Source organism: Oryzias latipes, chromosome 2 (assembly GCF_002234675.1).
Source record: "Oryzias latipes chromosome 2, ASM223467v1".
NCBI lineage: Eukaryota > Metazoa > Chordata > Actinopteri > Beloniformes > Adrianichthyidae > Oryzias > Oryzias latipes.
The window spans coordinates 7,079,708-7,104,885 of record NC_019860.2 but is presented as its reverse complement, the minus strand read 5'-3'; the positions used below and the strand labels follow the sequence as shown (position 1 = coordinate 7,104,885).

The window sequence follows — 25,178 nt, the reverse complement described above, 5'->3', positions numbered from 1 at the left end:
GGGGATACCCAGAACTCCTGGGTGGTGATGAGGTGCTCGTCTGGGGATGTGGGCGCTCTTCTCCGGTGGGGCCCTGCGTTGGGCCCTCCCGGCGCGGCGGGAGGGCTGCTCCCCTGGTTGGGCTGGGGCGGCGCTCTCTTCCCCCCATGCCTCCCTGCTCTCTGGCTCTGGGGGCCTCGTGGTGGTCCTGCCGGCCCTGGCCTGGGTGGCAGATGTGATCGTCCGGGGTTGGTTGTTCTCTGCCTGGCGTTGGGAGTTCTGGCTGCCGCTGCCGCTGCTGCTGCGGAGGGGGTCTTGGTGTGGGGATGGCTGGTCACCCTCCCTCCTTCTTTTCACATTCCACCATTCATTTAGAAGAACATAAACACTCACCTGAGCACAGGTGTTAGCTCACCTTTACACTAATAATTTGCATGATTGAATGAATGAAATATTTCACATTAGTTGGTTTAAAGGCATAAGTATGCGTGTGTGAACAATATCTGTACTGTGTGCATGTTTTGTGTACATGTTGACATGTGGACATCTTTGCAGTTAACAGGTGTGTTTATAACATCTGAATGTGTGTGTGGACAGGCCCCGCCCTTGGAGATTTGTATTACACTTGAACCTTACCGTAATGATAAACATCCAGTAAAGTTGTTGCTTTAGGCTGCTTCATGGTTCTACACCCCCCCCCCCCCTCTCCTATTATCACCGTCTTATCCCCCCTCCTCTCTAACATCCCTCTCTCTTCTTCCCTCCTTTCCTTTTCCGTCCGGTCCAGCACCCAAGATTTTCAAACATGATGGAATTTAATAAAGTTTGGCCTCAACTACAAAAGGGGTTTATTCAGACATACCTCTGGTTTGTCTGAAGATTAATAACCCCTGTTGTTAAAGTAAAATATGTCAAACACAAGAGGCCTTCAACACTCATCTGTTTGCCCAGCTGTTGGACAGGACAAAATAAAAAGAAAAAAGAAAAAAAGAAAAAAAAAAAAAAAAGAGAACCCCGAGGAAATCTCCCGTGTGTTTCTGACTACGGTCGGAAAAGAGAAGTCATCGCGCAGGAAAGGTTCAACACTTGGATCAAACTTTTAGTACTGCACGTCTGCAAACACTTCCTCATTCAAAACTCAGAGAGAGCCGAGCAGCCCCCCTTTTTACATCCCCTTGCATCCCCTCAGGAGCGCCCAAGGCAACGCCTCCTTCCGTCGCCGCCTTGCCTCCATGACAACCACAGTCACACAAAAGACCGAAGGAGGTCCGCGGAATGCGTAAATACTGCTACGTATTCCTCAGAACATCTACGTTTGATAGTTTCAGCATTGTATAGTGTAAATGCAAACATCAGATACGGGTCACTTTTAAAAGATGATGTAAGCGGGTCGTCAAAAAAATCGGATATAGTCAGAAAATCGGATATGAGCATCAAGACCTGCAGTGTAAATGCGGCCTTAGTGGTGCTGAATGTCATATTCTTTGAGCACTGCAACCTGTTGATGACATACAAAGCATTTGGGTTTTGCATTCAGCTTCGTGAAAGAAAGAAAAAACTCTGTCCATTTTTCCTGGAAGGCTCTTCACTCCACTTCACGTTTGAAAACATTGTGGTCATTAAGGTGTCGCTAATGATCATTCTTATAGCAATATAACAGCGGTAAGGCTTATAGGGAACCAAAGTGCATCTTACCCAGATGCAGAGCTGTTAAGTTTCGCTTTTGACACGTGCAGAGATATGCTGTTTCAACTGTTTTTCCTTCCCTTTGCTCCCCCTAGTGGCAGAATTGCACATTTTGGTTATTTCTTTAAAAAATCATAACTCGCCACAGTAATGGACTAGAAACTTGCTTTCTTTTTTAATCATCCTTATGATTTTTACTCTTCATGTCTGGGCCGGAGTAAACCACCTAAGGTCCGCGGGCCGTATGTTTGACACCCCTGGTCTAGTGGGTCTAGATGACCCAATCCCAATGGTAATGTGCCTAGGATAGCACAAGGGTTAATTTGACACTTTGATAATTGCAGGAAATTTAGAAAAAGAGAAAAACTGGGTCAAACAAAGATGAGTCTATTTGTAACGAACCTAGGATCAGCAGACTCATGTTCTGTCATTGATCTGCTTTATTCTAGCAGAGAGGAAAAGCAGAGGTCATCTGAGGTCAGGAGATTCAAGAAAGGCTGGAAAAAAGGAAAAAGATGAAGATGTTCATTTGGAGAATCTTCAGGTCTAAGTGTTTTAGGATTCTGTTCCCCACTTCATACCTGCAGATGCCTCAGACTTTCAACCACCTGAGTCACTTTTCTGTCCCTGTCATTCAATTTCATTATTAGATTTTATTTCTATAGTCTGTCAGTTTGTCTTTGGATACGGTTGTGGATAGGTTGTAGTGCAGGCGGGATCTGGAGGTCCCTTAAAAAAATTCTTGTGGTTACAATGGGGTCAGATCGTCCCTTGAAGTGTGTGTGGCACAGGAGTCAGGTCGGGTCATATTAAAGATGGGTTAAGCTGCAGGCAGGATCTGGAGCAGCCTACTAACAGCTAATTGTGTTTTAAGTTTATTTCAAACATGCTAACAGTAAGGTAAATATTCTCTGATTACTAGCTAGTCTGACAACAAGCCTGTCCAAAGAGGAATGTTTTTTTAGTCTAACTTTGAATTCCTCCTTCCTTCAGTCCTCCAAGCAGACGTCAGATTGAAAAGCTCATCAAAGAACACATCCAACTAGCCAATCAGCAAAGCACTGACAAGCTGGACTTGTGCTCTCCTTCAGTGAAGAACCTCCTCCTGCTGCTTCATATAGAGTTAGAATAAGGAAGATGGGAGACACCTGCTGGCTTTGTTTCGGAAGTGCATAAACGAGGAGGAACGTGACATCATATTGAAATTTGATTTTTGATTCTTTGCTTTTGTTATGTTTCAACATACTGTTATGCTTTTTTATATATTTTTTATTAAATCATTAATGAAAATTTGCTATTTAATTTTTAGGATGACTTCACAATTATTGTGTTTTTAATTTTTAACTAAATTGGTGTTTATTTCTCTAAAGGCAATTACTAGAATTCTTTGCTTTGAAGTTAATTTTATTCTCTTTTTTGTTCAATTTTGTGTTTTCTTGGTACATTAGTATAATTTAAGAATACTTAAAATAAATTGTGTTTAAAGCTCTTCAGCTTTCCGTGCATTTTTGTAGTCAAATTTGAACATTGTTGTTAGTTTTAGTGTAATTATGTCATACAATTTCGAAAAATTATTTTTACATACCTGAAGTTTCTTTTAACCCTTCATATTCAAACTTTTTATTTCAGACTCAGGTGGTCCATAGGAAGAAAAGAGAATAAAATAAAACATAAGATACAAATACAGTATTTATAATAAAAAGTAAAAAGATATAACTTAAAAAGAGTATAATCGCTGTATCCAGTGTTTCCTTAGGGCAGAAGTGTAGCGGCATGAGCTTCTTTTGGGATCAGTCAGATCATTTTGGGATCATATATTTTAAATTTTTTGTATTTTAGCATATATTCAAATAAAGTTTCTTGTGATTCAGATACTGCAGACACAGCAAAGCATTACAAAAAACAGTATACAATATTATAGGAATGATTCAAGTCACAAATCTGTATTGGATTGAATTTCTGTGAAAGACAGAAATACTGGGAAGATTCTGACTGACGTTTGTAGATTTACTCCACACCAGCTGGTGGCGCTAATTCACCATGGGGCTGTTAACCAAACAAAGAAGAAGAACAGTACGAGGCGCTAGCAGCGTTAGCTTGTTAGCAGGCTAGCAGCGTTAGCTTGTGTTGAGAGGTCGGTGGTGTTTTGTTGGGACGTTTGTGAGGTTTTTGGACAGAAAGGACGATACGTGGTTCGTGTGGGAACTCTCAGCATTTTCCAAAGTGTCGTAAATGAGTGAAGAAGTGTTGAACGGAAAGACAACGTGGATTGCTGTGATTGTGAGACTAGCAGATGATCGATCGGAGCTGCAGTGAAGAGGACGGCGGTGTTTGTGGGAGTTGGAGCTGAAGATCGGAACAGGAACCATGTCTTCAGAACCTCAGGAAGGTTCTGTCAGAGAACAACTTTCTGCTGCTGAAGGAACCATCGTCCAGAACGAGGAGGAGCTCTGTCGTCAGCGCAGACTGCTGGAGGATAGCAGCTGGAACCCGCAGCTTCAGCTACACATTGCAGGTTTGTTCACTGCATCCACCTGCAGACACATAGATTCATGAACGTCTTTGTTTTCCTCGTCTGAGCTGCTCTGGATCCAAACTGTGCGGCTGGATTATTACAGCTCCAATGTTGCTGCCGTTATTGTTTCACCGCTTATGTTAGTTCGGGGTTGTTGGCTAGCTAGAGTGTAAACAAAGGCATGATGGGGAAATCAGTGGGCAGTTATATTCCCGCCACAGCGCAGCAGAAACGTTCACGCTGTCTTTTCTCAGTTGTGGAAGGACAACCTCTTTCTCTTTCGGCTTTTCCCGTCAGGGGTCGCCACAGCGAATCATCGTTTTCCACCTCACTCTGTCATGGACATCTTCTACCCTAACATTAGCCAACTTCATGTCCTCTGTTAAGACATCCATATATCTCCTCTTTGGCCGTCCTTTTGCCCTCCTGCCCGGCAGCTCCATCTCTAACATCCTTCTACCAATATATCCACTATCCCTCCTCTGAACAAGTCCAAACCATCTCAGTCTGGCTTCTCTGACTTTGTCGCCAACACAGGCAACATGAGCCGTCCCTCTGATGTACTCGTTCCTTATCCTGTCTAACCTGGTCACTCCTAAGGAGAACCTCAACATCTTCATCTCCGCTACCTCCATCTCAGCCTCTTGTCTCTGTCTCACTGCTACCGTCTCTAACCCATAGAGCAGAGCTGGTCTCACCACTGTCTTGTACACCTTTCCTTTGAGTCTTGCTGACACTCTTCTGTCACACAACACTCCTGACACTTTCCTCCACCCGCTCCAACCTGCCTGCACTCGCCTCTTCACCTCTTTTCCACACTCTCCATCACACTGAACTGTTGACCCCAAGTACTTAAACTCCTGCACCTTCTTCACCTCAGCCCCCCTGTAACCTAACGCTTCTACCTTGATCCCTCTCGTTCAGACACATGTATTCTGTCTTACTACGACTGACCTTCATGCCTCTTCTTTCCAGAGCAAACCTCCACCTCTCTAGCTGTTCCTCCACCTGCTCTCTACTCTCACTGCAAATTACGATGTCATCCGCAAACATCATTGTCCAGGGAGATTCCTGTCTTACCTCGTCTGTCAGCCTGTCAATCAGCATAGCAAACAAAAAAGGACTCAAAGCTGATCCTTGGTGTAGTCCCACCTCCACCTTGAACTCCTCTGTCTGACCTACAGCACATCTCACCACCGTCATACTTCTCTCATACATGTCCTGAACTACAAAAATGGTAAATAGCGTACACTTACATAGCGCTATTCTACCTACAAGGCCCAAAGCGCCTTACAGACACAGACCCTTCACCCAGTCACACACTGGTGGCGGCTCCGCTGCCGGACACTGGCGCCTACCTACCACCAGAGGCAAGGTGGGGCTCAGTGTCTCGCACAAGGACACGTCGATTCATGGGCGTGCAAGGCGGGAATCGAACCTGTAGTCTTATGATCATGGGTTTACCGCCCTATCGCTGCACCACGGCGCGAAAAGAAGGTGGATGGTGACTTCATTCTAAGGCTGGTGGGAGTTTATTGACATATTTAATAATTCCATAATGGTCACTTTTCTAAATTAATATTTTTCTAAATTGACCAAACAGAAGTCTTTTTTTATACAAAATCTATCGTTCTGCGTAAAATGTGTGGAAAACAACAATAGTAATAATGCCTTTTCCAGACGCTCAAATCATTTACAGTGTGTCCATTATTCATTCACTTCTCAATCATACTTGTGATGGTAAGCTACTATTGTAGCCACTGCTCTCCTAGGGCAGACTGACAGGGGCGTGGCTGCCAGTTTGCGCCACTGACCATCACCGGAAGGAGATTCATACACATTCACACACCAGTGAAGGCACTCTTGCCCACGGACACAAAAACAACAACAGTTGACTGGGTGGAGTGGGGAACGAACCAGCAACCTTTCGTTTAATGGCCAACCAGCTCAACTGCCTGAGCCACTGTCGCTCCAAATATGAGAATGAACTCCCAAAAGCCGCAAAATAAAGTACAGAGCTCAGCATAAATGAGTACACCCCCTTTGAAAAGAACTAATTCAATCAGTACCTCAAAGAACAAAAAGAAACATTTCCAAACTTTCCACAATGTTTTATTGATCAATTCTTTAACCATAACCTAAAGTAAAGGTAAATGATCTAACTTAGATCACATCATTTTCAGTTTTACTTCAGTTGGTTGAAGCAAAAATGAATACACCCTGCAACAAAAACTGCTACATCTAGCTAACTGCAGTGAACTTTCATGGCAGTTTTCTTCAACCCTTCTCATATGAAGTCGCTCCTGTCCAAATGTTAGCTTCCGTGGGTGGCCTGGACAGCTCTGTAAGATGGTTGCACTTCCATCTGTCTCAAATTTTTGGATTACTTTTGCTGTAGTATTTTCACTGATATGTAAAGCTTTGCTGATCTTCTCGTTGCCCTCGCCTTTTTTGTGCAAAGAAATATTTCCTTTCTCAGATTTTTCAGACATTTCTTCTCCATGGGGAACCATTGCTGACAACATGAAATGAGAAGGGCTTTTCTTTGTTAAGAAATGCCCTTTTCTAGTCACCTGTGTGCTTGAGAGCTGATAGAAAATCACTACTGGATCTTGGTTTCCCAAGCATAAGTCTCGATTCACAACATTTTTGTGGTCAAAAACCCATGCTGCCTTTTCTAGAAAGGAATTCCTGCGTTTCTCCGCCGCCCGTCACCTCTCCTTCCCCTTCCCCCGGGACAAAAGACGCCAAAGTCGCGGCGGAAGACGAGGTGGTAAAATTATCCGCTTAAAAGCCCATCTGATACATTTTGCTGGTCACACCAAGGCTGAATTCAAAGAGCTTGAATGCCTCTTTCGTTCCTATCACTCCGTGGAGCCTGTAATCAGCTCTTTAACTCTGTACTCATAATGGGGGATTTTAATATCCACATTGATGACTCTTCCTGTGTCTCTGCTTCAGAATTATTCTTTATAACTAAGTCTTTTAATTTGATTCAACATGTTTCTGTTCCCACCCATGACAAAGGACACACTCTGGACCTAGTCTTCTCCCTAGGTCTTGATCAGTGTTTTTCAACCAGTGTGCCGCGGCACGCTAGTGTGCCGTGGGAGATGGTCAAGTGTGCCGTGGGAAATTGCCCTCATTAACTGATCTAAAACATTTCTCATCTCCAAGATATCAGCTCTGTGTTCATCCAAAAAGGTCCTGATAAAACACTGAGCAGCTGTGATCATAAAATTACTTTTTCTTTGTGTTTATTTAATTCTATTAAAGACATTTTGATGAGAATGACCGCGATTTACATGCTATAACAGTTTACGGAAAAGTCCCGCCCCTTTAACTGTCTCCGCCAATCATTCTTGAAGGCTTAATCACATGTCATCAGTCTGACCAATCAGAAGAGGTTAAAGTCTTTACTTCCTTGTTCCAATTTAGCTCAAAAAGTCGCTCAGTTCTAACAAAAATACCAGCTAAAGCTCGTCTTTAGCGGTGTAGCTTTCCACAGAGTCCGATGTCAGACCGTGGAACAAGTGAACAAAACAATGAAGCTCAGAGACGCAGGTCTTTCTGCCCTTTTTCGGCAGTTTTCACACTACATCTCCCATGATGCTTTGGCTTAAAGGGACAGTGTCTGAGCGCACAATGAGTCGTCTTTGTTAAATGTCTTGAAATCCCAACAAACAAGCAAACAGTTTCTAAATTTTCTAACTTAACTTTTATTTCATCTTTTAGAAAAAACAGCCACAACTTTCTGCTTTTTCTGCCACAATTATCACAAAAATGCACGTCAGATTGCGGGGGATCTGTTCCTTCCTTTCTGAAGCACGCTATAATAAATCATGTGCTTGAAAAACCTAACTTGAAACTTCCTTTTATTGCTAATGTCTTGGAGAAGGTTGAAGCAGAGCAACTACGTTCATTCTTAGAACACAACAATATTTGTGATGTTTTCCAATCCGGCTTTAAAAAGAACCACTCAACAGAAACAGCTCTTTTAAAAAGTTTCCAACAATGTGCTCATGGCGGCAGATTCTGGTCAAAACACTGTTCTCATTCTTTTAGACCTGAAATTTGCATTTGATACTGTAAAATTATGAAATTGTGATCGAACGTCTTTATAACGACTACGCTTTTTATCTGGTTCCGTGTTAAGCTGGTTTGTCTCCTATTTCAGTGGTAGAATGGTATGGTATCTTCAGAAGCAAAAGTCCTGTCTAGTGGCGTTCCCCAAGTATTGGGACCCATTCTATTCACTCCTTACATGATTCCCCTTGGGAGACTCATCAGCCAATTTTTTTGAGTATTTCTTATCATCTTTACGCTGATGACATTTAACTTTATTGCTCCTTTGGGAAAAAAATAATTACACTTTTTTTTTTATCTACTAGACTGCTTGGCCAGCTTTAGAGTTTGGTTAAATGAAAACCATTTACTCCTGAACCTTAAAAAGACAGATACAATGCTTTTTGCCACCTGATGACAAATTCCCTCCATCAAAAGACTCCTTGGTTCACTGAGCTTTTCTGTCCAGCCCAGTCTCAGGAATCTTGGTGTCTGGTATGACAAAGCTATGTCTCTTGACTCTCACTCGAAGCTCTAGGGCAAAAACTGTTTATCACCTGAGGGAAATGGCTAAACAGAAGACAATGTTTATCAAATCTGACCTTGAGTTGATCATCCATGCTTTTATCTCCTCTCGGTTAGACTACTGCAATTCTCTTTTTACTTGTTTTAACAAAAAATTCTCTGAAACGTCTCCAATTGGTCCAGAATTCTGCTGCAAGGTTTTTAACTGGAACCAAGAAGCGCACTCATGCCACCCCTCTGCTTTTAACTCTATATTGGCACTCATGCCACCCCTCTGCTTTTAACTCTATATTGGCTTCCTGTTGCATTTAGAATAGATGTTAAGATTTTAATTTTATTTTGAGGTCAACTGATAAAAATATTTTGTGTTCCAAAAACTTGTTTTAAAACTATGGGAGACGTCTCATTTCAGGCAGTCGCTCCCCGACTTTGGAACGACCTCCCCCTGGCTCTGCGCCAGATTGACTCAGTCGAGTGTTTTAAAAAGCTCAAGTTAAGACGTTTTTATTGAAAGCTTTTAGCTGACTTTAACTTGTGTTCACTTCTGCGCGTTTGTTTGTTTCACTTATATGCCTGTGTGTGTTTATTCTGGTCTCGATACTGATTTTATATTGTTTTAACATTGTGAAGCACATTGTGAGTCGCTCTCTGAGAAAATTGCTATTTAAATAAAAAATTAATTACTTACTTACTTTAAATGAAGCGTTAGACTCACCTGTGGTTGAATGCCAGTTAATTAGAAATGTGTAGTCGTAAGTTTGGTATTTCTCCTAACACTATGACTAGGGTGTACTCATATTTGCAACATGGGCTTGAAATAATTTGTTAGGAGAATTACTTTTTTTGTGTGTACAAATTAACATTTCCTCTTTGCAATCTTTGCAACCTTTGTAGGTGTATTTTGTAGTGTAGTATTTCACAGAAAATGTTGATTCTGAAAGGACGCGAAAGGTTATTTTCTGACAAATGTAATGGGGTGTACTCATTTATGCTCGGCACTATATTTATTTCAATCATATAATTTTAAATAATGAATGACACATTTAATTAATAATTTGATGGTGTATATATTTATTTAAATTAGTCTCTTCCAGTCCGGCATTTTCCCCAATGATAACAGAGTTTATTAGTGCTTGACAAAACCCAAAAGTGGAAGTGGAAATGTATAAAAAGGCTCCTTGTTGTGTTTGTGTCCCTGCAGTCCTCCCCGAGCATTGGATGACTGAAGAGGAAGATCTCTGCAACCAGCAGAGGAACTTTAGAATGGAACAAGAGGAACAGGAACCTCCACAGATTATACAGGAACTGCAGGAACCAGAACGTCCACAGATTAAAGAGGAACTGCAGGAGCCAGAACCTCCATTGATTAAAGAGGAACTGCAGGAACCAGAACGTCTACAGTTTAAAGAGGAACTGCAGGAACCAGAACCTCCACTGATTAAAGAGGAACTGCAAGAACCAGAACCTTCACAGATTAAAGATGGACTGCAAGAACCAGAACCTCCACAGATTAAAGAGGAACTGCAGGAGCCAGAACCTCCATTGATTAAAGAGGAACTGCAGGAACCAGAACCTCCACTGATTAAAGAGGAACTGCAGGAACCAGAACCTCCACAGATTAAAGAGGAACTGCAAGAACCAGAACCTCCACAGATTAAAGAGGAACTGCAGGAACCAGAACCTCCACAGATTAAAGAGGAACTGCAGGAACCAGAACCTCCACAGATTAAAGATGGACTGCAAGAACCAGAACCTCCACAGATTAAAGAGGAACTGCAGGAACCAGAACCTCCACAGATTAAAGAGGAACTGCAGGAGCCAGAACCTCCATTGATTAAAGAGGAACTGCAGGAACCAGAACGTGTGTACAGCTCTCACATGTCAGCAGGTCAGTGTGCCTCTGAGTCTCAGCTCCACACTATCGGGTATGTTCACTTCAACAATGGTTCTATGTTGAGCTTCAAGCTCTCCAAACATACAGTCCTTTAACAGCTTGTCCTGGAGGAGTCTCTTCTGTCCCTTCCAGTTGAAAAGACAGAAGACATTGTTGGTCAGTGCAGCCGACAGCATTCTTCAAATCATATTATCTTAGTTAGTCCCTCCAGTTAAAAACAATAAAAAATGACATGAATAAAGAATAAATAATAGACATTTTTTTTTTTTTTTCCAACTTGTCCTGTCCAACAGCTGGGCAGACAGATGAGAGCTGAGGGCCTCTTGTGTTGGACATATTTTACTTTAACAATAGGGGTTATTAATCTTTATACAAACCAGAGGTATGTCTGAATAAACCCCTTTTGTAATTGAGGCCAAACTTTATTAATTTCAACCATGTTTGAAAATCTTGGGTGTTAACACCAGTGCTCAGGTGAGTGTTTATGTTCTTCTAAAATGGATGGTGGAACGTGAAAAGGAGGGAGAGTGCCCTGCCATCCCCACCCCAAGACCCCCACCGCAGCAGCAGCGGCAGCCGGAATCCCCCCAACGCCACACGGGAACCGGCAGGGAACACCCGCCGCCCGGGCGATCACATCTGCCACCCAGGCCAGGGCCAGCAGGGCCGCCGCAAGGCCCCCAGAGCCAGAGGCCAGGGAGGCACGGAAGGAAAGGGAGCGCCACCCTAGCCCAACCAGGAGAGCAACCCCCCCCGCCGCGCCGGGAGAACCCAACGCAGGGCCCCACCGGAGAAGGACGCCCACAGCCCCAAACGAGCACCCCACCACCACCCAGGAGTTCCGGGCATCCCCCCGCCCCAACCCCAGGTACGAGCCAGGACCCCCCAAGGGAGACCCGCTCCGCACTCCAGGCAGCCATCCGCCCGGCCCACGGTTGGTCCAGGGAGGAGCGAGGCAGGGGCCCGCCGGCCCCGCCCAGGAGGGGGGAACCCCGGGGAAAAAAGAGGGCCCACAACGGGTGTTGTAAATATGGCCCGACCAGGCTCGGCCACAGTTGGAAATTTGGCGGGGCCCAGCACTCAGGAGCGAGGACCAGAACCCACCCCCCAGGGACCAGACACCCCCGGCTCAGATGTAATGTGAACCCCCCCCCACCGCGCGGAGAGAGCACTGCCGGGCCCAGGAAGCCGGCACCCCGGGGACACGGCCGCCGTTGCAAAGGGGCCCGTACCCCCCACCAGGGAAGAGGCAGGGGACAGATGGACCCAGGTCCCACCTTCCTTGCAAAATGTGTGTGCGTGTATGTGTGTTTGAGAGGGTGTGTGTGTGCATGTGTGTGTGTTTATGTTGGGATGTATATATTGAGGGGGGAGGGGTGTGTGTACTAAGGGGGGTGCAGTTAAAATTGGCGGGTAGGGCACTAAGGGGACATCTCCTGATTACTCACAGTGACGTCCCCTCACCCTCCCCACCAAGGGGCCCTAAATGTCTAAGGTGCGGTTAAAATTGGCGGGTAGGGTGCTAGGAGGACATCCGCTGCTTGCTGGCAGTGATGTCCAAGCACCCCCCCTACCAAGGGCCCTACATGTCTAAGGTGCAAATAAAACCGAAAGAGGGGGGGCCCACTCCATACGGCAACCATAGGAGGGAGGCCACTGCCTAGTAAACCCCCCCCCCAAGGCTCATTGCAGGCTAAGCCCCCCACCCCCTCACCCTATTATGAGGTTATATGAGGAAGGGGGTAAGTAAATAATAGACATTTAAGGTCAGATTAAACCCAAACTTTCTTTCTGTTGTGACAAATGTCAAAATGAAATGTGAACACAAAAAAGTCTCTCCATTTACTTGGGTTTAAAATGAATGACGCTGTCCCATTGTACAAAATTTATATAATTATAACAGTGATTAAAGTCTTCCGGGAATTTGCGGAAATCTGGGTTTTTGAGCAAACCGATCGTACCATCCGGGAAATAAAAACCTGATCTCTACAGACAAATCGCTTTCCGGATGAAAAAATTTTACGGTTACATGTACAAAATATCTTGATGGGATCAATGGTCGGATTAGAATCCAACCGTGTTGGGCGGCCGTGGTGCAGCGGTAGGGCGGTCGTCCCATGATCGTAAGGTTGCAGGTTCGATTTCCGCCTTGCACGCCCATGAGTCGAAGTGTCCTTGGGCAAGACACTGAACCCCACCTTGCCTCTGGTGGTAGGCGGGCGCCTGTGTTTGGCAGCGGAGCGACCACCAGTGTGTGACTGTGTGTGTGAATGTGTGTGTGCATGGGTGAATGGGTCTGTGACTGTAAAGCGCTTTGTCCTTGTAGGAAGAAAGGCGCTATATAAGTATACGCCATTTACCATTTACATGGGCCCAGAAAAATGTTTTCAGAATATAAAAACGTTCACTAAGGTCACACTTTCTGTCGGAATAAATCATTCGCACATGCGCAGTAGGGTTTTAAAACGGAAGGATATAAATTCCGCTGAGCGGCTTTTTTTTTTTCAAACTTTATTGAATTAACAATTCAATACAAAACGATGTTAAACAGCGCCGAGCGCCTATATACATTGACATGTCAGCTCGGTAAAATACGAGATGATCTTCTAAACATGCTTTTAATAATGTTACGGTTATTATGAAACACCTGTTTGCTCATCATTTGAATTTTAATCCGTGTGGTCAGTGCTTTTTCTGAACGAAGCCAGTATGCTAACATGGGCTAACAACATTAGCTTTGGGTGGCGCAGCAACATGTGGGAATAACATCAGCCTTTATTTTAGTCGGGGCACGACTGGAAACACAAATCCACGTGATTGTTTGAATGTTTTCTAAGGACTGAGCGAAATTTCTGATTTGAAGCTCAAACCGCTGTGTGTGTGCTGACGATCCGAGCTGTGCTCAGACACACACTTTTAGATCCGGTTCTGAGTTCGGTTGCTTGTACCCCTAGAGCTGCGGGACGGATCGCAGTCTTAAATCTCCTACACATACCGCTCATGTACACCCCCCCCCCCCCTTCCCATCAAACACAAAGCTAGAAGTCCGCGCTCCGCCGGTCCACTTCGCTAGTTAAGTGCGGGAGCGGACTACTTCTTTTCTATTTTGTTTACTTTTTTTGTTAAAGTCACTTCCCTCAGTTTATACTGGATCATCGCGGATTAGTCATTAGTTGGGAAATAAAATGAAAAAAGCAAAATAACGAATAGCTGTTATATAAGAACGCAAGAAATCCCCCCCCCCCCGACGATGTCATCGTCCATCCCGATGGTTGACAGCAAACATCGTCAACGGCCAATTTAAGGGACATCGCCCAACCCTAATATATATATATATATATATATTAAAAATCCCCTCTTACCCTCCAACGGTGGTTTCTCCTCCAAGCTCGGGTCCTCTACCAGAGGCCTGGGAGCTTGAGGGTCCTGCGCAGTATCTTAGCTTTTCCTACCACTGTGCTTTTCTGGACTGAGAGGTCTGAGGTCTTTCCAGGTATCTGTTGTAGCCACTCCTCCAGCTTGGGGGTTACTGCCCCGAGTGCTCCAATTAATGTATATGTATGTATATTAATTAATGTATATATATATATGTGTGTGTGTGTATATATATATATATATATATGTTGGGGTGGTCAAATTTACGCACCTGCCTATTTTTGTTTAAGTAATAATGGCACAGTTTCTTTAAATCCAATTAAAAAAAAAAGTAAAGCAGTTGATGTTTTTGTGTAGGCACAGATAAATGTATTGTCCACATTTAAGTCTAGCCATCGCATTGTGGACATTTCCACAAGTACATAAGGTGTCTTATCAGAGTCTCCATCACTGCTGCTGATTTCATCACCTTGTTTAGAAAACAAAATCAATTTAGAAAAGAGCAGCCCTTTTATTTAATCAATGTCTGTACACAGTTACATTCAAAAGGATCTCAAACAATCTCAAACTGATCCCCATGACCCCGAAAGGGATTCAGTGGGTTCAGAAAATGGAGGGATGGATTTTTTAAAATAAAAATTAGATTTTCCTTGGTGCTGAACAATACAAATAGTATTTTCAAGTATAAAAGGGTTCCTTCTTGTGTATGTGTTTTTGCAGTCGTCCCTGAGCATCGGGTGACTGAAGAGGATCCCTGCAACCAGTACAGGAAATTCAAAGACGAACACGAGGAACCAGAACCTCCACAAACTAAAGAGGAACTGCAGCAACCAGAACCATCACAGATGAAAGAGGAGCCAGAGGAGCTCTTCATCAGTCAGGCTGAAGAGCAGCTTGATCTGAAGCAGGAGACTGATACCTTGATGCAGATCCCTACTTATGGGGAAGATGAGAACAGTGAAGCAGATCTAAACAATCAGCAGAGCTTTAATGTCACTGATAGTCAGGATGAAGAAGGAAACCAACATGAAGAATCAACATCAACTACAGATGAAGAGACAGACCCACAGAACAGGGAACAGAGGAAGAGAAGAGACAGAAGTCATGTCCAAAATATGGACAGAGCTCAGATGTCAGAAAGTGACTCTGTTGGAAAAAAAACGAGAGAGGTATCTTTGGTTAAGAAATGCCAACAATCTACAAGAGGAAAAAGATCTACCTTTAACAAGTTTGGTAAAAGAAAGGGAATTGCAAAAAATGTGTCAATGAGAACTGAGTCTGAAAGACCTTATGTCTGTCAAGAATGTGGTAAAAGCTTTAATTACTGGTCTAAAGTCAAATGTCACATGAGAACTCATACAGGAGAAAAGCCTTTCTTGTGTAAAGAATGTGACAAACGTTTTACTCGTATTTATAGTCTCAAAAAACACATGAGAACTCACACAGGAGAGAAGCCTTTTCCTTGTAAAGATTGTGAAACAAGTTTTCGTCAAATATCTCATCTCAAAGCACACATGAGAACTCACACAGGAGAAACACCTTTTTCTTGTAAAGAATGTGATAAAAGTTTTAGTTGTAACATTCATCTCAAATCACACACAAAAACTCACACAGGCAAAACGGCTTTTTCTTGTAAAGATTGTGATGCAAGTTTTAGTCGTATATTTAGTCTCAAAACACACATGAGAACTCACACAGGAGAAAAGCCTTTTACTTGTAAAGAATGTGATAAAAGTTTTAGTTGTAAAATTCATCTCAAAAGACACATGAGAAGACACACAGGAGAAAAGCCATTTACTTGTAAAGAATGTAATAAAAATTTTAGTGAAAAATCTCACCTTAAATCACACATGAGAACTCACACAGGAGAGAAGCCTTTTACTTGTAAAGAATGTGATAAAAGTTTTAGTCAATCATCTATTCTTAATAGACATAAGAGAACTCACACAGGAGAGAAGCTTTTTAATTGTAAAGAATGTGACAAAAGTTTTAGTTGTAACATTTATCTCAAAAAACACATGAGAACTCATCCAGGAGAGAAACTTTTTACTTGTAAGGAATGTGATAAAAGTTTTAGTACAACATCTGTTCTCAATATACATATGAGAACTCATACAGGAGAGAAGCCTTTTCCTTGTAAAGAATGTCATAAAAGTTTTTGTCGTAACATTTATCTCAAAGTACATATGAGAACTCATACAGGAGAAAGGCCTTTTCTTTGTAAAGAATGTGATAAACGATTCTTTCATAAAGCTAGTCTTCAAAAACATATGAGAACTCATTCAGGAGAGAAATCTTTTTCTAATAAACAAATTTAGTGAAAACTGTCTACCTAAGAAACAAAGTAAAACTAGAAGGAGCTGCATTTCCAGAAAAAAAAGCAGGGTTGAAATTAATATTGCTGAATTAAAATGAAACTTAAAGGGTATTAATTGACACAAAAAAATAAAGAATTTTACCACAAAGTGAAAACAGTACAAATAACAAAGATGTTTCTGTGAAACATCCCAGTGCCAGGTCTCCAACCAGCGAGCTTCTGCATCAAGGATTCCTCATTTATTTCAATCGATGCAGAAATCCTGGAATATCTTGAAAAGTTATAGAAAGTAGCAAAAGTACCAAAAGTCATAGCTGGAAAAAGCTGTAACATTTTTTATAGTTGAAAGGTTGAAATAGCTGAAATTTTTTTTGAAAGGAGTTAAGTGGCCAAAAATGGCGGAAGATACAAAATAAAGGAAGACAAAAACAATTATGGGGTCAAATCAGAATCGGCTTAAAACAAGTAAAAGAACAGGTTGAAAAATTGAGAAATATATCATAAATAAAAAAAATGAAACCAGTTCTAAACTTAAAAGTTAACAATTTAAATTTGAAGGATTTATTTAAAAATGTACTTGTAAATTTGAATCATAAACATAATAAAACGAATACAGGGTAGATAACTGCCAAAAGGAAATGTATACTGATGAAGAAAGTTGTGCACATTTCAGAAACAAAAATATGAATAGAACACTAAGTTTTAACTATGACATGTTAACTTTGAATATGACTTTGTTCTGAATATGTTATATATGTATATATATCTTATTAGATCAATGTCAAAATACATCACAGGTTCACGGCGTTAATATCTTATTTTATATTGTTTTTCTAACTGCTATATTTTTTATCTTGATTTTATTTTATATTTTTTATCTGAGAAGCATTTTGAGATGTTATGTTGCATGAAAAGTGCTATATAAATAAAGGTGAATTTGGATTTGAATATCGAGTCACGAAACACTGATTTAACAAAGTGCGCAGTATTTACTTCAACTAGAGATAGAATGTTAAGGAAAAGAAGATGCCTGCACAATGGAAGCAATCAAACACTGATGAAGTTTACATGTTTTTAATTTTTTGAGCTATTACTTTATTATCCCTTGTGCTATCCTAGGCACTTTACCATTGGGAGTGGGGTCATCTAGACCCACTACACAGTGCTCTGAACCTTTTTCTTCAATGATTTGTGATCTTCACTGGTGTCCATGGATTACATGAAATCTTTCCACCTTTATCCACCTTTGTCATGGTAGGAAGAACACTTCAATGTAAGGGTGGGGTCATCTAAGATAGCACAAGGGTTATTGTAATGTAAATATAAAACATTGATCACATATAGAGATATATTCGTCACCAACCTTCATGTCACAACTGTGACATCCTGAGTTTATGGTTTTTACACAATGCAATAGAAAAAAAATACACCACATTTATGTGTGTTTAGATAAAACTGTAACAGAGCAGCTCCAGTCATATGCCAGCAGAAAAATTCAGAAATGGCAAGTTGGGTTTTCAGATCCTTTAACTTCCCCTACGGTCAGCTGCCAGTTAACCTACTTTAGCTCTAAATTAGATCACTTGCTTTTATCATCTGTTTTTTTGACAAACATGAACTTTTTTTACACCTGATGAGAGGCATGAGCAGGCATGCTTTTTTTCAATATTTCCCAACACTTCTGTTTGTGCATTGTTTGCACAAACAGCGTTTTTTTAGTTTTAGTTTTCTAACGTCTGATGTATCCTGAAAACATCTTTTTTTATTCTGATATTTTCTTTTCTTTTTAAGGTTTTCATCATCTATAAGCTAAAATTATCAATATCCATAAAATAAAGGATTGATACATTTCCGTGTATGTATAATTCTTCTATAAAATGAGTTTTACTGTTTGAATTAATTCATAAAAATGCTAAACTTCAATTTGTTTGTTATAGATGAACCTGTAAATAGAAATGTGTTTTTGTGATGATCATAGTTTAATCCTCATCTCTTGAACAGCTTCATTGTGGTTGTAGTTTTTGCTGATACAATGTGTGTGTTGTCTTTGCCTGTGTAACCACGAATGATATTTTGTTTAATTCTAACACTTTTATGTGATCATTGAATATTTCATTATAGTTTTTAAAAAGTAACAACTGCCATTTAGATTTTTTGGGTCATGTGAACAAATAATTCTTTAGGAAAAGATTTTCTCCAAAATGTATTCAGAAAGACTGAGATTGGTGTTTGTGTCTGGTGTTCTTGTGATTCATGTTTTCTAGTAGACATTAGAACTGTTTCTGTTATTTTTAGTCCTCAGTCCTAAATAGATTCATAAAGTTGACAAAATGTTATTTTTCCTAAAAAAAAAAAAAAGAAAAAACGTTTAGTGTTTTAGATTTACCACTTTTAAGTTAAATCCATTGTTACTCATTTGATGCCTTTATATTTTAATGTAAATATTTTTCATGGATGATGAAGGACTTTTATTTTGAAGTCTAATTCTGTATCATCTGTATGTCTCCACTTCCTCTGGACTTGGTCTCAGTTTTGGAGGAGATGACCTTGAGATGACGGAAGATGGTTAGAACAGAGCAGGAACGTCAGATGATTCATCAGAGGAACATCCCATAATATCAGGATGGAACCTTGGTGATGGACATGCTTGGATGTGAACTGTTGGACAAAGTTCCTGCACATGAAGCTTCTGGAGCTGACACAGTTTGGACCAGAAGACAAGAGTAGAAAGTGGAATTCTCGTGTTCTGCTTGTTCCTCTGTTCTCCTCAGTGTTTCACAGCCGACCAATCAGAGAGGAGCAAGAAGATTGTCTGAAAGAGTCTGAAGAAAATTCTGCTGAAGGAATTTCGACGGACAAAAAGCCCAACCCTGACATGTCGCCAGTGTAATATAGACAAAAATACAATAGATTTGACTGCAACTATTGCAAAAATGACTTTGTCTGGAAAAGGTTAAGATCTGGGGCCATTTCCTGTTTTTACGGTGGGTGAAAAACTCATGAGTTATGCAAAGGAGTGTGAATCATCACTGGAACAACACAAAACTCTGGAAGAAAGGATAAATAATATGAAAATAAATTGTGTTCTTTGGAATGCTCCTTTTTACTGTTTTGTTGAGATTTTAAAACAAGTTGTATTGTGATGACACTTTGTATGCTGCAGAAGGGTATCATATTAAAGATTGTTTTTTTCACTGCTGTCTTGTTTCTCTTAAATTTGCCTCATGTTACAAGAAGTAATCAGGCCAGAATATGTTTTTACAATGCAGTTACTTCACCTTTACCAACAAGTTAGCATTGTCTCATTTGGTAAGGTCAGAAGACCAAGTGTGTATGTACACTGTACGGGAAGGTAATACGTGAACATATCTAGTATTTAGTACTGAATGTACCAAGTAATAGAGTGGAAATAGGGCTGACTTTCTTTTACAGTCCAGTTTCATTGTACTTAAGGGGTTGTTTCTGTGGTAAATTCATGGTAAATACCATTAAACATATGAGTGCAGACCTAAAGTTCAAGGTACTTTATTTGTACTTACCTTGTTCTTACACGTGGTAAGTACCACAAAAGACACCTTTGCACAATATGTAAATACCCAATAAGTATATTATAAATACCCAGTATGTACCACATAGGTATGAACCAAATAGTACCATATAAATACACAGTAAGTACAGAGTAGACACAAAAAAGTACCCAGTAAGTCCCATAAAAAGTACCATGTAAATACACTGTATGTACCCAGTAAATTCCATAAAAAGTACCAAGTAAATATCCTGAAAGTACCCAGTAGTTACACAATAAGTACCATGTAAATACCACTTAAGTACACTGCAAGTACTGTACTGTAAAAGAAAGCACCAATGCTACCAATGCTTTTATATTTTAATGTACATTTTTTTGATGGATGCAGATAAACTAAAAAAGGAAGGACTTTTGAAGTTTAATTCTATATGATCTACATTTCTCCTCTTCCTCTGGACATCGTCTTAGTTTTGGAGGAGATGATCTTGAGATGATGGAAGAAGGTTAGAACAGAGCAGGAACATCAGATGATTCATCAGAAAAACATCCCATAATATCAGGATGGAAACTTGGTCATGGAAATGTTTGGATGTGAAGTGTTGGACAAAGTTCCTGCAGATGAAGCTTCTGGAACTGACACAGTTTGGACCAGAATACAACAACAGTAGAAAGTAGAAATAAAGAAAGTAGATATCTTCATCAGACATTGAGCCTAAGAAAGCGCCTCCATCATCTGAGTCCTCTGTCACCATAGTGATTTTCACGTCTTTCTTCTGTTTGGTTCTGCAGACTCTTGCATAATGTCCCTTTTTCCTGCACTGATTGCACACTGCCTCACGTACTGGGCATTGCTGCATGCTTTGTCCTCTTGAATCTCCACATCTAGTGCACTGAATTACTGTGTCCACTGCATATTTCTTTACCCTCTGGTGGTATGCGCTTGCCTTCTCACACTCGTCGCCGTGTTGACGTGCATGCAAGCCATCCACCTGCACATCTGCTCTGAACTTACTGTTAAGCATCTCTTGCTCCCTTTAACCCTTGTGCTATCTTAGGCACTTTACCATTGGGAGTTGGGTCATCTAGACCCACTACACAGTGCTCTGAACCTTTTTTCTTCAATGATTTGTGACCTTCACTGGTGTCCATGGATTACATGAAATCTTTCCACCTTTATCCACCTTTGTCATGGTAGGGAGAACACGTCAATGTCAGGGTGGGGTCATCTAAGATAGCACAAGGGCTAACCTGCTCACTCTGTCGCGATCTGTTAACTGCTTTTTCTAAAGCCAGCTCTGGATCCATCTGTAGTTGTTCTGATGACCGTTTGTCTTTCAAACTCACAACAACTCTGTCTCTCACCATCTCGCTGTGAAGAGCGCAGTAGCCACAGTGCTCTGCCAGGCATTGCAGCGCAGTATGGAAGCTGCTGACCGTCTCTTCCATCTCCTTCTGTCGTTGGTTGAACTTTGTTCTTTCAAAGATTATATTTCTGCGAGCCACAAAAATGAGCGTCCAGCTTTGTCTTGACTGTGTGGAAGTCGACTGCCTCCTCCCGACTCAGGATCAGCGAAACCAGATTATGCTCGACTTCCTCCCCCATGGAATAAATCAGTACCTTCACTTGGTTCTCCTCAGCTTGAGTCTCCCTAAACCAGATGTAATCCGGAACCTTTCAAAACGCTTTATCCACTTAGGCCAGTCATCTGTAGGTAAACTTCTGAGGTAGGGGCACCTGAAATCGACTCATGACAGTCGTCCCAGACTTAAATGGCGACTACAAGTGGCAAAATCCACACTGAAGTTTCTCTGAGTTATCAAGTTCAAACCCCTTATGGGCTCACTTCTGACACCATGTTCAAGTGGCTGAGTTTTATATCTCTAGCTATCTCCAACATACGAGACACACTTGTACTTTCACACAGGTTCCCCTTTATTATTTCCTCCCTCCAGGAACATATACACACATATAAATGTTCCTACCTATTTGTGTCACCTAATACTACAAGCTGCACCGTCCAGAGAAGGATGGACGCCATCTCTCCGCATGAGACTGGGCTTCCCCGAAAACGCGCTCCAATTGTCAACAAAACCAACACAGTTTTCTTGGCTCCATCCAGCTTAACCAGTGGTTAAGTGATGAAAAGTGGCTCTATATTTCATCACTGACTAAGTTCGGCAGGGGACCAGAGAAAATTACAGTGTTTGTCATCGGCTTAGTTTACACACCGAAGCTGCGTTTAGAGATGCAAAGACCAGGGATAAAGGAGGAAAATAGACCACCGAGAAAAGCTGAACAGCCGAAAAAGGAGGGGCAGACGCGGGGAAGACGGACACCCCCACATTAGAGGAAGGGGGATCATCGAGTCCGAAAAAGAATGGGGGGAAGACATCATGACGCTGAGAAAAGCGAAAAAGACAACAGCGAGCATGGAGAACCAGTAACGAACGCAGAGACCGCAGAAATGGAAGAAGAGGATTAGGAGGACTACAACCTCGAGATGCACCACAAGAGGGGTTCTGAAAACGTTATTGCTGATGCCTTATCGCGCTCTGTGTAGGCGAGTTTTTTTTTCGTGTGGTCTGGACTAGTAGCGGTGGGGTTGTTTTAACGGGCATAGCCCTCTGCTTTGCTCTCATCTTGTTGCTTGTCACTTCAGTTGATTTCCTGATGATGTTCACCTGGGACTGCAGCTTCCTCTGCTGTGACTGGCCGCCTGCTGGTCATGTGGTGCTCCTCTACCAGGAAGCCGGAGCCTTTCAAAGCACACCTGGGAGCTGAGCCTGGCAGAGTCTGGTGAACTGTCTCTGGCTGACACTCACTACGATCCTGACTCTCTTTTGGCTGCATGCTTATGACTAAGCTGTTTTCCTCAGGTATGTGGTGGGAGGTTGTGATCAGGCAAGTCTGGGGGCCCCCATACATTTTCAGACACAGGCTGAACCTTGTTAGACACACCAGGTAAGGGGTTGGTTCCATTTCATGTAATGTTTTTTATGTTTTTATTTAGACTAGTTAGGTAGTTTTTTGTTGTTCCTTTTGATTTATAGGTTTAGGTGCGGAGTTAGGGCTGGTTTTGTCATATTGTTTGTTTATTTGGCACGACCCAAATGTCACGACCTCCCCCACAGGTAATGGTTAGCAGCGGCCTGTATCTTTCAATAATAATAATAATAAATTTGGTTAAAAAAACCTTTGTTGCCAATGACAGCCTGAAGTCTTGGACATCACCAGATGCTGGGTTTTCTCCTTCTGAATGCTCTGCCAGGCCTTTACTGCAGCGGCTTTCAGTTGCTGTTTGTTTGTGGGCCTTTCTGTCTGAAGTTTAGTCTTCAACAAGTGAAATGCTGCTCAATTGGGTTAAGATCAGGTGACTGACTTGGCCATTCAAGAATATTCCACTTTTTTGCTTTAATAAACTCCTGAGTTGCTTTGCCTCTATGTTTTGGGTTGTTGTCCATCTGTATTATGAAACGCCGCCCAATCAGTTTGGCTGCATTCACCTGGATCTGCACAGACAGTCTGTCTCTGAACACCTCAGAATTCATTGGGCTGCTTCTGTCCTGTGTCCAGAAGGAGAACGACTCCTCCCTCCCTCCCTCCCTCCCACCTCCCACCTCCTGACTGACACCACAGAGGGAGGCAACAGTCCCATGGAGACCAGCTCTGATGGAGAACCACAAGAACCTGGAAGGAGAACGGCAGCAAGAACAGTCCTCCCTTTTGGGGGAGATCTCCTCACTCACAGAGACCCTCAAGAAGGAGGAGGAGGAGGAGAAAATGATGCTTTCAAAGACCTTGATGGACACATTCAATCAGATCAAAGAGGAGATTGAAAACCTGCAAAAACCAAAACCCAAGAAGAAATCTGGGATGCAGAGATTCCTTCAGTTCCAAAGATTGGAAATACAGAATTGATCTAAATTGGATTTATTTTAGAGTTTTTAGTTTTTCTACATTTGACAGAAACCAAAGTGGGAGGAGTCATCTTTATGAAGTCCATAAGAACCATAGAAGTTCAAGATCATAGATATCTATACATCCTTGATTCTATATGGTGGATCTAAAGTTCATAAGAACTCATATTGCTGACTCAGCACAGATCAAAGGAGACACAGATGATTTCCTGGAATGAAGAAAACATCAAACATCATGATGTGATCTGGAACTGAGCTGTTCTTCAGAAGATCCTCCCAAACATGGAAACTGTTGCTGCAATACGTGAAGGTTTTTGGGACACATTCAAATCAGTTTCCAGTGTTTTCTTCCACGTCTTTCTCTTTCTTTGTTTCATCCACAGAAACTTCAATCAGGAAGACTTCCTCCTCAGACACTATCAGACATCCTTCCTGCTCCTCTCTGATTGGTCGGCTGTGAAACACTGAGGAGAACAGAGGAACAAGCAGAACATGAGAATTCCACTTTCTACTGTTGTTGTCTTCTGGTCCAAACTGTGTCAGCTCCAGAAGCTTCATCTGCAGGAACTTTGTCCAACACTTCACATCCAAGCATGTCCATCACCAAAGTTCAATCCTGATATTATGGGATGTTCCTCTGATGTATCATCTGACGTTCCTGCTCTGTTCTAACCATCTTCCCTCATCTCTAGATCATCTCCTCCAAAACTAAGACGATGTCCAGAGGAAGAGAAATGCAGATGATACAGAATTAAACTTCAAAATAAAAGTCTTTCCTTTTTTACTTTATCTGCATTCATCAAAAACATTTACATTACGAGTGAGGGAAGACCGGAGCGTGAGATTGACAGGTGGACAGTTATGCGGTCGCTGTATCTGTCCGTTGTGGTGAAAAGAGAGCTGAGCCGAAAAGCAAAGCTCTCAATTTACCAGTCAATCTTCGTTTACTCACCTATGGTCATGAGCTATGGGTCATGACCGAAAGAACGAGGTCCCGAATACAAGCGGCTAAAATGAGTTTCCTCCGCAGGGTGGCTGGGCGCTCCATTAGAGATAGGGTGAGAAGCTCAGTCAACCTCGGGGAGCTTGGAGTAGAACCGCTTCTCCTCCACATCGAAAGGAGCCAGTTGACGTGGCTCGGGCATCTAGTCCGGATGCCTCCTGGACGCCTCCCTGGAGAGGTGTTCCGGGCATATCCCACTTGGCGGAGGTCACGGGGAAGACCCAGGACACGTTGGGGAGACTACGTCTCTCGGCTGGCCTGGGAACGCCTTGGGGTCCCCCCAGAGGAGCTGGAGGAAGTGGCTGGGGCGAAGGAAGTCTGGGCATCTCTGCTTAGACTGCTGCCTCCGCGACCCGGTCCCGGATAAGCGGAAGA

The 25,178-nt window shown here is 42.1% G+C and overlaps 3 protein-coding genes across 4 annotated transcripts in view; 2 read left to right on the top strand and 1 right to left on the bottom strand.

Annotated features, from left to right (window-relative positions):
* Positions 1 to 25,178, bottom strand: part of LOC105355327 (NACHT, LRR and PYD domains-containing protein 12-like) — a 1,049,862-nt gene that overhangs the window by 23,228 nt on the left and 1,001,456 nt on the right. The gene's annotated exons all lie outside the window — the stretch shown is intronic.
* LOC105355240 (protein NLRC3) overlaps positions 1 to 25,178 on the top strand; it is a 591,340-nt gene that overhangs the window by 161,327 nt on the left and 404,835 nt on the right. The window lies entirely within an intron of this gene.
* LOC111948642 (gastrula zinc finger protein XlCGF57.1-like) lies at positions 10,545 to 17,304 on the top strand. Its single transcript, XM_023962532.1, has 2 exons — positions 10,545 to 10,658; positions 14,760 to 17,304. The coding sequence occupies exons 1-2, from the start codon at positions 10,649 to 10,651 to the stop codon at positions 16,355 to 16,357; spliced, it is 1,608 nt and encodes a 535-aa protein (XP_023818300.1). The 5' UTR covers positions 10,545 to 10,648; the 3' UTR covers positions 16,358 to 17,304.